Genomic DNA, 12,328 nt, shown 5'->3' on the forward strand with positions numbered 1-12,328 from the left:
CAGTGCGCGACGCCGCCAGACTAAAGCAGCCAATCGCGGAGCTGCGCGAGTTCCTCCGGGTCAGGGTGGTTCAGCTTGTCATAAATCTGGCGACAGTCTGTCCTTTTCTCTTTTCCCGGGAATTACTGATTATTCGTCCTTGCTAGGAAAAAAACAGCGAGATGTCTCTACGCTGCGGGGGCGCGGTCCGCACCGTGGGCCCCCGGGTGAGCGGCTGGGGAAGCAGGGTGCGGGCGTAGGGTAGAGGGCTCCCATCCTTTTAGAGCGTCCAATAATGCCAGCATTTATTGAATGTTTACTTCTAGCCAGGTTTTGTTCTAAACATTTTTCGTGTGGTATCGTCTAATTCTTCAGACACCCCCGCGAAGTTAAGTCTCTGGTAGTGATTTGTTTGTAGGTATCTCTGGCTGACGCTGAGAGGTGTCTTTTTTTTTTTTTCCCCTTGCATATCAGTGATTTGTACTAGACACCGGTTTGGGCAATTAGAACCCAAATATGTGCTGTAAGCTTGAGCGGAAGACCTGGGCGAGAACAGTAGCAATTGTGCAGCATCTTAATAGGCACACTTTTTTTTTTTTTTTTTTTTTTTTACTCTTTGAGTTTTATGGTATTTTGGCTGTCTTGTCCATGTGTGTGTTCAGATCCAGAAGCTGACGGCTTGTTTTGGTCAACAAATATATATTGAGTGACTTCTTTGATCAAACACAGAATGTAACGTAGAAAATTGGAGTAGTAAGTTTGGTTTCCCTACTTCAAGTTCTCTGAAATCAGCTGGGTTAAACCTTAAACCTCTTAAGTTTTAACACATGTGTTTATCCAAAGCCCAAGGCAGAGATAATTTACTTCAGATTTTACTTAAACGTCCTTGACTCGTCAGGAATAGAAAATTCAAATCTGTAGCATCTTCTCCTGTTATTGCAGTTTAAACTTGAAAGACAGACTTTTAGTCCTGATACGGATAAAATGTGGCATGTTTTGTTAGCCAGTTCCAGAAGTTTCCAAATCTATTTTAAATCTAGACAGAAATAGTTAATTCCTATTCTTCTTTAGCTTTGTTTTGTTCCCTTTGGGTCCTCCTTAACTGTAGATTCTAAGCTTCAACACAGAGCTTGTAAATAGTTTAACATTTTAATTTCTGAATCAGGTCTCTGGCTACTCTTCCTTTTAGCTATGTAAATAGGTTAAAACTAAGTTATTACTAACTCTTCTAAATAAATTTTTGCCTGGGAAATCCCATGGACAGAGGAGCCTGGTGGCTATAGTCCATGGGGTTGCAAAAGAGTCAGACATGACTTAGTGACAACAGCAAACTAAATAAATGTCATAATGAACCCTTTGTTTAGGTATTTGGAAGATATGTATTCAGCCCTGTCAGAGAAGTAAGTTTCCTGCCAGATGAAAAAAAGGAATTTTTACAGAGTGGACCAGACCTTCAAGAATTTATATCTGGTAATCTGGCCGACAAGAGTACCTGGGATGAATATAAAGGAAATTTAAAACGCCAGAAAGGAGAAAGGTAATTGAAAATTTGGGGTAATTTTAACATCCCATTTCTTCATAGTGCATCATTTTCAGATATAACCAAACCCTGAAATACATTTTTAATCAGCTTGTTAAATTTAGCTAAAAATCATTAAAAGAACTGATAACTAACATAGAATAGGCAAATAGGTGAAATTTTCTTTTCTCTCTGTCCTCTGACAGCCTTGCTAGGACTTATCCATCCTACACCACCATCTCCCTTTGTCCATCCAGCAACAAGTGTCTTCAGAGAGCAAAGATTATCACCTTGATATTAGTCTGTTACACTTCATAAGGTTTTCATTGTTACTGGGTGCTGATGATCTAACTTGTTTCTCCTAGCAAGGATAGCATGCCTTAGTTGAAAAGAATGGTAAGAGAATTTAGTGCAGAGCACCGATTGTTTTGGGAAATACTTTACCCAGCAACTTCTAGACTACAAGTGGGTGGAAGTCAAGGGAAACCTGAGGATATGTAGTCTTTACTCCAAATTTTAGATTTTTTTCCATTTAACACCTATCAAAATCGAAGAGCAGAAATTTCACTTGTGGGGTCTCTTCTTAATCTGAACAAATACAGAACTTTTTGTCAGTATTATTCATTAGGGAATGAGATGTTTCAAAAGCTCTTTTTTTTAAAAAAAAGATGGTATTCCTCTGTGCCTTTGCAAAACAAAGACATGAGCAAAGTGCCCTGATAGGCACAGTTATGAGTGTTTTCTAAAGTGGTTTGAGCAAATCTAAGTTTGATTCTGTTATCTCCTATGGCAGAAATTAAAAGAATCATTCCAGGATTACAGGGGGAAAATTCCCAATTGGTCATCATAATAGAGCAAAGTAACTTCAAAGCTGTGTGCTTATTTAGGAACATATTTGTTAACGTATAGTTATTTTGGCTTTCTGCAGATTAAGACTACCTCCATGGCTAAAAACAGAGATTCCTATGGGGAAAAATTATAATAAACTGAAAAACACTTTGCGGAATTTAAATCTTCACACAGTAAGTTTTCTTACTTACTGTTAAGGGTTAAGTATCCCTCATTACCAGAAGACATAATTTTTCTATGCATATATAACTTGAAAATTAATAAAATACGTATTGAAAATAGCAAGGAAAGTAAATGCGTTTTCACATTACTCTCAGTAATGGAAATAGATTTAAAAGTTATTTTCCCTGCAAAAGAAGCAAAAAGTAATTGTATTTCTTAGCCACTTATTTAATAGTACAAACCAAAAAATTTTTTTCTGCCATTTAGGGAATGAGAATTTTTGTTTGTTTTGTATTACAAATTAAGTACATGCTTGTTGGAAAGGATATATTAAATATGAAACATACTATATGAAATCTCAAATGTTTGTTATACCACTTTAACTATTCAACATACACCCTTGCAGACTTTTTTATTTGTACATATGCAACATATACATTCATAGTTTTTAATTTAAAAATAGAATCCTAATATCTGCGTGGTTTGGCAGTTTAACAGCATTTCCAAATAGTGAATTTCTTAACATACTATATAAAGAATGGATAGTATAAAATGCCTGATGACTTATTTGCTCAATTGGTAAATATTTTCAACCTGATTGTATTCAGTTCCCTTTTGCTCATAGGTGTGTGAGGAAGCTCGATGTCCCAATATTGGAGAGTGTTGGGGAGGTGGAGAATATGCTACCGCCACAGCCACAATCATGGTAAAGCCACCCTCAAATTCCAGAGTTTTAGTTGAGAAACCGAAAGGAAATGTTTTATGTCTTTTTCCTACAAATGTTCATTTTGAGTCTCAAAAAATATGATGATATTTTTTGCTACATATGAGTTTGTGGTAGAGGGGAAACTTGATGGAATGATCTAGCTTGTTACCATCTCACCTTTCTCTGAATAAGTCTGTTATTGATTCTTCCATCTACCTGATAGAATATAATAATTAATTATGTGCTACCTTGAACTACCTCTTCTATTAATTTATATTTCCCTCTGATGGGCCTTTCAGTTAGCCCATGATCATCTGATCTTGAATGTGCTAAACTGGACTCCAGGAAGTAGGCTGGGCTCAGATCTCCTCTGCAGAGCTTTATTCTTGGACCAGCTGCTTGCCAAGGACATTTTTATCACAGAGGATGGAAGGACCACAAGAGGGCAAGCCAAGCATCCATGCACATTTGAGGCTTATGCTTGGTCATGCCTGCTGTCATTCTATTGGCCAAAATAAGTCACATGGCCAAGCCAGACGTCAATGGGAGTAGAGGCCTAAGTTCCTCCCTCAGAAGGTGGGCTCTGCAAGTTACATGGCGATGGGTAAAATGTACGGTCTTAATATCATGGAGTAAGGAATGGAATTAACAATGCAGTCTACCATATTTATTCATACAAAGAGATTGAAATATTGGGTTAAATCTAAATTATGTCTAGCTTAAAGTTATACTTGTCTGAGGAATGTCTTATAAATGAGTTATACCAGCAAGAGACTATTTACGTGAGAAACTGGAGATTCGTGTGAGATAGAGCTCCTTCTAGAATAATACAGAGCCAGCCAGAGAGCTTTTCTAAGTTATGCAGCATCACTTCTTGAAGGAAGGAGTTATTCTGAATACTCCCTGATGGAAATCTCTGGTTTTATCCCTTGCCTGCTCTCCATGATCACTATTGGTGCATAGTGACTCCTGGGAGGTTTCATTGTTTCAGTAACATTCTGTGAGATGATGGGCCTAATTACCATTGCAGTGAGTTCTTTCTGAGTGAGTTAAACATAAAGGGAAAGAATTGCTTTGTGCCTCAAATCAAAACCCCTACCATAGGGCTTTGAAACTCCAGTGGCTCCAAAACATCTGCAGTGGCTGTGCTTGGCAAGGGGTAGAGCATGGTAGTAACCCATGGCAGCAGAAGCAGTGTCCTGGAGAAACAGCAGGGAATCCCGTTACTAACTTTTCATGTGTTTTTCACTTTCATCTGTTTAACAAGAGGGAGCTATGCCTTCTGTTTAACTTCCACAGAGATCTGCATATTGATAGGTTAATTGAATATTTTGTTTCTTTTAACATCATTTTTGTTAAAATTAAATAGATATAAAAGAATTTTTATAACCTATGTGTAAGTTATAAAGACTACCAATACACAGATACCCTGATACCTCCAGTTTGAGAACAGAACATTAGTTTTTCATCCCTTCTTGATCCCATCCCCTTTTTTTTTCCTTTAACACTACTCCTTATTCTAAGTTTATTGTTTCCTTTTCTTTCTTGTTTCACCGTATATGTTTGTATTCCTTAACTATATTGTTTAGCTTTGAATGTTTAAAATTTCATATAAACAGGGTCAAAATTTGTTCATTCCTTGCAGTTTTATTCCCTTACGATTATATTCTTCAAAGTCATTTGTTTATTTGATTTAAACTGTAACATCTCTATTCTAGTTGATGGGTGACACATGTACAAGAGGTTGTAGATTTTGTTCTGTTAAGACTGCAAGAAATCCACCTCCACTGGATGCCAGTGAGCCCTACAATACTGCAAAGGCAATTGCAGAGTGGGGTCTGGATTATGTTGTCCTGACATCTGTGGATCGAGATGGTTAGTACGATATCATTACCTCTTCTTAAATTGACTTATTAAGCTGTGATGTCATCTTAAGCAGTGGATTCTCTTGATTCCAGATATGCCTGATGGAGGAGCTGAGCACTTTGCAAAGACTGTATCTTACTTAAAGGAAAGGTACTTGTTTTTGCATTTGCTTGTGTAATTTAGGGACTTTTGTTGATCCATATTAAATTCAGTTTATTTAAGGTTTTTTTAAGGTTAACTTAAAGCAGTGGTTACTAACCTTTTGCAGGGGGTTATAAATCCATTTTATAATCTGCTGGAAATTAAAGTCTTCCCAGGACTGAACTGAATAAATCATCATCTAGGAGAAGTTAGGATGAGATAAACGCCCACATTGTTAAAATATATAATCATAAATTGTATGATGACATGCCCTGGGGATTTTCCCATAATTCACATTTTATTAATATGTAAATTTTATTTTAAAAGCCTTTAAAAAGGAGTTTATGCTTATTTCCTATAGCTCGGAACTAGTCTGGCACCTAGCACACTCAGTAAATGTTTTTGCCCTGATTCCCCCAATATTTTCTATTTGTTTTTTTTAATAGTTCATTTCAAAAAAGTTTGGCTGTTCCACCCATAAAATTGATTTCACAAACTACCAGTGGGTCCCTCCTTGCAATGAAACAGTGAGTTATAGGATGTGTTCTTTCAACATCTCTTGAATCCATGAGAGGGTGTGATGTGGTGCTTTCTACATCTGTTCTCTCATAAAACAACTCCAAAAAAAAAAAGTCTCAGTTTGGTTTGTGAAAAAGTTTATTAGTTTCTCAGTCATTTCTACTGCTTGTCAAAGGGAACAGCTCTATTACCTAGTTCATACTTTAATGCTTGAATGCATAGTATAAATAGAAAGATTAATGTTTGGCTTGTATTTCATTTAAGCAAAGCTCATGACTCAGCAACTCAGAAGATAGGTTTTAAAGCCCAGAGCACTTGTGAAATATTTTACCTAGAGGAAGGGAGGGGGACATTATTCATGAATTTTAAAAGAAATCAAAATTAAGGCAATTATATTCACATAAGAGGTATCCAAATTTACTTTCTTAAAAATTTAAGTTATTTTATATTTAATACTTTATATTTTAATTTCTTCAAACAACTTTTAATAAAGTTTGAAAGTTTTTGTAATCCCAAAATGTATTCTCATCATTGTTTGCAAGCAGATGTGTTTTAACCACAGTGTACATGTTATCTGATGTTCTAGGTTGTCACCGTTTTCATTTAGCAGTTCATATATAAGCACTTGTCTGCTCGTGCTGTTCTTGGCAAGATTCTGAAGCTTACTGTGTTGAAACTGATACTGAATGCATACTGATGATTTCTGTTTTGAGCAAGTTTTGTCAATTCTTTTCCTCACTGTGATTGATACCTATCTCTTTTTCACTATAGGAATCCAAAAATTCTTGTGGAATGTCTCACCCCTGATTTCCGAGGAGATCTTAAAGCAATAGAAAAAGTTGCCCTGTCAGGATTAGATGTATATGCACATAATGTAGAAACAGTTCCAGAATTACAGAGGTGATTTCGCGTGTTGAGTAATGTTGGGAAGTTTGGAGGGTCAAATCTGCTATACTTTTTTTCAGGGGAGAATGTTGTAATTCTATAAAGTGAACTCTCTTTTTAAAACAAAAATGCATTTTTTAAAAAAATATATATGTCTAGTATAGAAAAATTAGAAAATATAGACAACAAAAAGAGTATAAACATCATCCGTATTTCCACCTGGTAATATCAATTACTTACATCTCAGTGTCTGTATACTTACATATTTATACATGTGTGTATATGTTTTGGTATACGCATACAAACATAACTAGCATCTTTTTTGCTTTCCTTTTTTTGGTAAAGTATTGCAAGTGCTGATGAGCTGGGATTTTTTCCCCAAAGAACAATTTTCAAAAAGAAAAATATTACAAAAGAGCAATTGATTGTAGTTCTAAAAAAGGACATATAACAATGCATTTGACAATAATATATGCAGTAAATGATGCTGAAGAAAAAAATGGTATCATTCGGATGTATTTTAAATCTCTTTTAAAAAAAGTAGGTACTGTGCTTTCTTACTCTTCCTTGTAATTTTAGTAGTTAGGAATAATTACACATTGTTATTCTGTATCAATAACTATTCATATTTCAGAAAAATAAAAAATTTCAGGCAAGATTATACATTCATTTTCATTAGTTTAGTAAAGCATTTGTTAGTGATTTTATTAGGTTCTACACGTTATTCTGTATCACAGAAAGAAGTATGATAAACAATAGCCAGAATTTCTGCTAAATCATAACTTATTAGGGAGCATAATTTAAATTCAGTGGAGAAATACTTTCAAAAAGTATTTTCCTTATTATCAGTATTGTGGTTACTTTTAAATTCATAAATTTGTTCCCTCTCCTCCTGTGTGAACTGGTCTCTGATTAAAAATAGCAACCATAACAACAGATCAGTTACACAGAAGAAAGGTACATTAGAGTTCAAATGAATGCAATTTAATGTCAGCAACTGTGTCCTTTGGGCCTTTATCCATTTAAAACTTGGTGGTTTGTTCCCTGTTGAAGTCAAGCACACAGTCTGTTCCAGCCTTGTCATATCTTATGATCCCACCACCAGTGGGTGCCAGTTTCTCTGTTTTCATTTAAAAAACATTATCCTTTCCAGTGAAAATTCCAGAATCATGCATTTTTTTTTTAACCTAAGAAATGTCAATGCTGTATCCTTACCAGCAGAGGGCAGCTTAGTCTTTAGAAAAGAAATGAACATAAAAGTTTCAATCCTCTTAAATGGTTCAGGTTAAACAGTTTTTTCTTTGTTCAGTATCGAAATTTTCTTCCATGTTTTCCCCCTTCTCTCAATTACCCTTATAATCACTCATTCTCCGGCTTCAGAATCCTAGTTTCTCAATGAGTAATTCATAAACTGAATTACTTCATTCATTACTTCTGTTCTCATTTTCTGTGCCCCAGGCTTGAAAGGCCTGAAAAGTCAACAGAACTGGGGGCCTAGTGAAGGCTTATTTTCTTTCTCAAAGTAACAGTTAGACGTTTGTGCACAAATGCTACCATTGAACCATATGATGCAGCGTGATGTCCAGAATGTACCTTCCTGGTCTTTCAGGTTGCTTGTATAATTATGTACTTAGTTGAGCTTGTGGTTATTCTTGCTGACAACAGCTCTGCTGTTTTCAAGGAAAGTTCGTGATCCCCGGGCCAATTTTGACCAGTCTCTACGTGTACTAAAACATGCCAAGGAGGTTCGACCTGATGTTATTTCTAAAACATCTATTATGTTGGGTTTAGGTGAGAATGATGAGCAAGTATATGCCACGATGAAAGGTAAAGAAATTTAAAAATGAAAACTCTTTTCCATTTAACTTGAGTGATAGCAGGAGTCCCACTTTGGAAAACCTGGTATGCTTTCTCCATAGTCTCAGTGAAAGTGCTAGTGAGAACAAAAATTCAGGATATGGTTATAAACAGCAGCATAGAAAGGAAAGGAAGAATGTGTTCTTAAAACTTTATGGAATGATGTACAGGATGCTTAGAATATGGAATTTGCGTCCCATTTTATTCCTTACCCTTTCATCAACTAAAAACATGGTTTTTGTCTGCTTTTCTTGTCCAGTCAAGACAATTTTTGAGTGCCAGCCAGGTACCAGGAGCTCTGTCAACCACTGACGACTCAAAGATGACTAAGATGAATCCAGGCCTTTGAGAAAGTGCTTACTTATAGCATTGTTACATAACGTGGTGTGCTTTTGACTTTTAGTCTATTAAATCTGTTTACTTTGCAATTCTTGAGCTTCTTAAATTTTAAAATATAAAAGCTTTTCTTTTACCTGAAGGTCCTTGGCCAACTTGCAGTTATCGGTTCAAAGAGTAATAAATTCAAATGATAATTAAAAGCTACTTTTTACAGCAATGCATACAGATAGCACTTTAAAAAATCTGCTCATATAATGTGTGCTTCTTTTCCTGTAGCACTTCGTGAGGCAGATGTGGACTGTTTGACTTTAGGACAATATATGCAGCCAACAAAGCGCCACCTTAAGGTACAACTACCATAAGTCGCCAAATGTTTCTTGGTGGTTTGCATTACATCTTTATTTTCTATAGGTAGAATTCAGAAGCTGCTGGCTTTTTAGTGTAATGTTCCATGTATATTTCTGAGTTCCAGTTCCATTTTATTATCTGCATAAAGCGGCTATGCTGGCACTTATTTGCTGCCCTCAATATTGTCTTACTAAAATGACCTATAGGAAAAAAAGTTTTAAGTTGGGAAGTACATTCGTATCACTCCTACCAATCTTGTGATTTGTTTTAGAATTATATGAGAGCCAGAGGTGAAGAAAGAAAGAAAAGCCAGTCTCCCTATTTCTATATCAGACATTTATTCATTCATTCAGAAAACTTTTCTTGAGTAGTAACCGTGTGCCAGACACAGTGCTGAGCAGCAGATACAAGATAAGTAACACAATCTTATCCTTAGGAATCTTATAGGCGTGACTGATCCTTTCACTTTTGGAATAGCTAGTGTAATACAAAATTGATGTTTTCCCTTCGCTGTAATTCACTACCATCATGTTCTGACCAAGTAGCCAACAAGTAAATTTTCATATAGAACTAAAATGATTTCGGAAAATTCTAGAATCTAGAATTAATTCTTTAAATCTAGGTTGAAGAATACATTACTCCTGAAAAGTTCAAATACTGGGAAAAAGTAGGAAATGAACTTGGATTTCATTATACTGCAAGTGGCCCCCTGGTGCGTTCTTCATACAAAGCAGGTAAGTTAAATGGGAGGGCATGCTTCTGTTTAGTCCAGAATTTTAATGTAATTTTACTAGCTATAATACGATTTTTTACCTTTGTAATTTCAGCTCTTATTTTGATAAATAGCTTGAGCTGACTTATGAAAATAAAAGCCTTTTTAAGAGAGAAAGTCATGTGGTAATGGCCATTACAAGAATAAACAAAATAGTTATTTTTTGGGTATACCCAAACTGTGTTATACTATTAAAGATCTTTTTAATGACTGTTAAATGTTGAAGTCTAATCCTAGATATGTTTAAATTAGGCATTCTGATTGTAAAAATTAACGTTTAGGTGTAATATTCAGTGTGTTCTGTAAAGAAATTGAAGACTTTTTTAATGAAGTAGCAACAGCTTATCTTGGTTATAAAACCCAAGAATTTGACCTGATTGACAGACTGTGGGAACTTTGGAAATCAATAATTATAAATGATTTATTCTTCTTCAAGCAGTGCTGCTGGGAAGCTAAAAATATATATAAAGAATAGGACCAACAGCAACTTCCAGGGTGGTTAAAGTAGAATAATATCATTTGAAAGGAGTTTTTGTTGGTTTTTTGTTTTGTTTTGTTTTTTGGTAAGGCAAATTTCTCACTTTTATAAGTAAGTGAATTATAAACTTTTAAATTTCTTTAAAATTACCAGTAAAAGAACAAAGCCTTAGATTCAGATGGATTTGGATATTATCAGATGATAATATGGTTAGGTTCTTATCAGATTTAGATAAAGCATGGGACAGCAGGGATTATTCTGTCCATTACTTGGCTAGGTTATGAGCCTTGGGATTCTTGGTGATTATGTACACATCACAGTCGTTGCATTCTACTCAGAAGATCCCCTGGAGAAGGAAATGGCAGCCCACTCCAGTGTTCTTGCCTAGGAAATCCCATGGACAGAGGAGTCTGCTGGGCTACAGTCCATGGGGTCACAAAAGAATCAGACACAACTAAGTGACTAAACAATAACATTAAGATGACAGAGAAGTTCATCAGACTCCTCATGTTGGGCCTGGAGTACTGAGCTCTGGCGTTAAGCACTGAGCTGTGGTGTAACAGCCAGAGACTAAGTGGAACCTTAAGACCTGAAAAGTGAAAGTGCCCTCCTCTAACTAGCTAATTTAGTGCACAGGCACATCTTAGAGTGTGGAGAGAATGCAAGCCCATTATAAGTGAAGAGCTCTTGCTGCCCTAGAGGGGAATAAGTTAAAGAGATTCCATCAAATGAATTTGCTCAACTGCAGCAAGGTCTCCATTTTATAAATATCAAATCTAGGCTAATAATGTAGCTGAATTGCTCTCTGAAATAACCGTGCCAACCAACAGCAATACTTTATCAGTGATGAGGAATAGCTACTGCACATAAAGTAGAATAAATGCACATAAAGTAGAATAAGTGCACCTTAGATACGATAGGGTCACCCTTTATAATATGTTGAGTTACTCAAAATAAAAATGGTAGAAATTGTAGTGATAGAAAAAGTCTTTTAAGGATAATGATCGTCATGGTTGAGGAAAGAGCCAAAGATGTGGGGGATCTGTGGGGTTAGAAACTTGACATTGAGAATTGAGAAGGAAACACCAATAAATACAGAAGTCTTCTTTAAAGGGAAACACAGAAGTATAATTATTCTGAAATCTATACCTAAAATTGATACTAATATATTTTTTTATTTTTCCTAAATAGGTGAATTTTTCCTGAAAAATCTAGTGGCTAAAAGAAAAACAAAAGCCCTGTAACATTTAATGAGACATTCAAGATCATGATAATTTTGGAAGTTTCACTCCAGTTGTTAACAGAAGTGATGGTATAATGCCTAGAATTCAGTGCATATATCCTAATTTTTTTGTTTTAAGAAAAATGTCAATAAGATATGCATATTTAACTATAATAATGCATTCGTCTTTTAGCATATCTTGTTTGTCCCAGTAAACAATTGCTTGTTACGTTATAATCATAAAATGTCTTTGTAAGAGTTTATCATTAATTTAAATAATACATTAAAAACTTAGAAAATCTTTGAGCCTCTATACATCATTGTCACCTTTCATTTCTGGAAAATGACACTGTGATGAAACAGTATAGCCTTGAGATTATGTCCGTTTAGCAAAAACATTACTGGAATAATTTAGAAAGGCTTAAGAATTTCAGTGTAGACCCTTCATATAGATAACAACTGTTTTAGACCTACAACATAATTCTACATTGATTACTTGTTTAGGACTTCTATGAAACCAAGACCATGATGTTGTCCAAGATGGGGAAATATAACCTAAGAATAAAATATTAAGTCTGATTTTATAATATTTGCTATATCACATACACTGTGCACTTATTCCTTTTATTCAACTTACATCACTCTGGTGAGGTGATTGTGTTCTATCATAGTAATGACCTGAGTGA

General features: G+C 35.3%; 1 protein-coding gene across 2 annotated transcripts; it reads left to right on the top strand.

Moving 5' to 3' along the window:
• The first annotated feature begins 22 nt into the window (after window positions 1-22).
• LIAS (lipoic acid synthetase) lies at window positions 23-11,957 on the top strand. 2 transcript variants are annotated; one of them, XM_027544297.1, is made up of 11 exons: window positions 23-206; window positions 1,344-1,516; window positions 2,427-2,520; window positions 3,135-3,215; window positions 4,934-5,090; window positions 5,174-5,231; window positions 6,513-6,641; window positions 8,308-8,453; window positions 9,099-9,169; window positions 9,793-9,904; window positions 11,612-11,957. In XM_027544297.1, the coding sequence occupies exons 1-11, from the start codon at window positions 162-164 to the stop codon at window positions 11,662-11,664; spliced, it is 1,119 nt and encodes a 372-aa protein (XP_027400098.1). In that variant the 5' UTR covers window positions 23-161; the 3' UTR covers window positions 11,665-11,957. The 2 variants fall into 2 exon arrangements, with proteins under 2 accessions (XP_027400098.1, XP_027400099.1); XM_027544298.1 differs by lacking the exons at window positions 2,427-2,520; window positions 4,934-5,090; window positions 5,174-5,231 and having other exon boundaries at window positions 66-206; window positions 11,612-11,955.
• The last annotated feature ends 371 nt before the right edge of the window (window positions 11,958-12,328 follow it).

Source organism: Bos indicus x Bos taurus, chromosome 6 (genome assembly GCF_003369695.1).
Source record: "Bos indicus x Bos taurus breed Angus x Brahman F1 hybrid chromosome 6, Bos_hybrid_MaternalHap_v2.0, whole genome shotgun sequence".
Taxonomy (NCBI): Eukaryota; Metazoa; Chordata; class Mammalia; order Artiodactyla; family Bovidae; genus Bos; species Bos indicus x Bos taurus.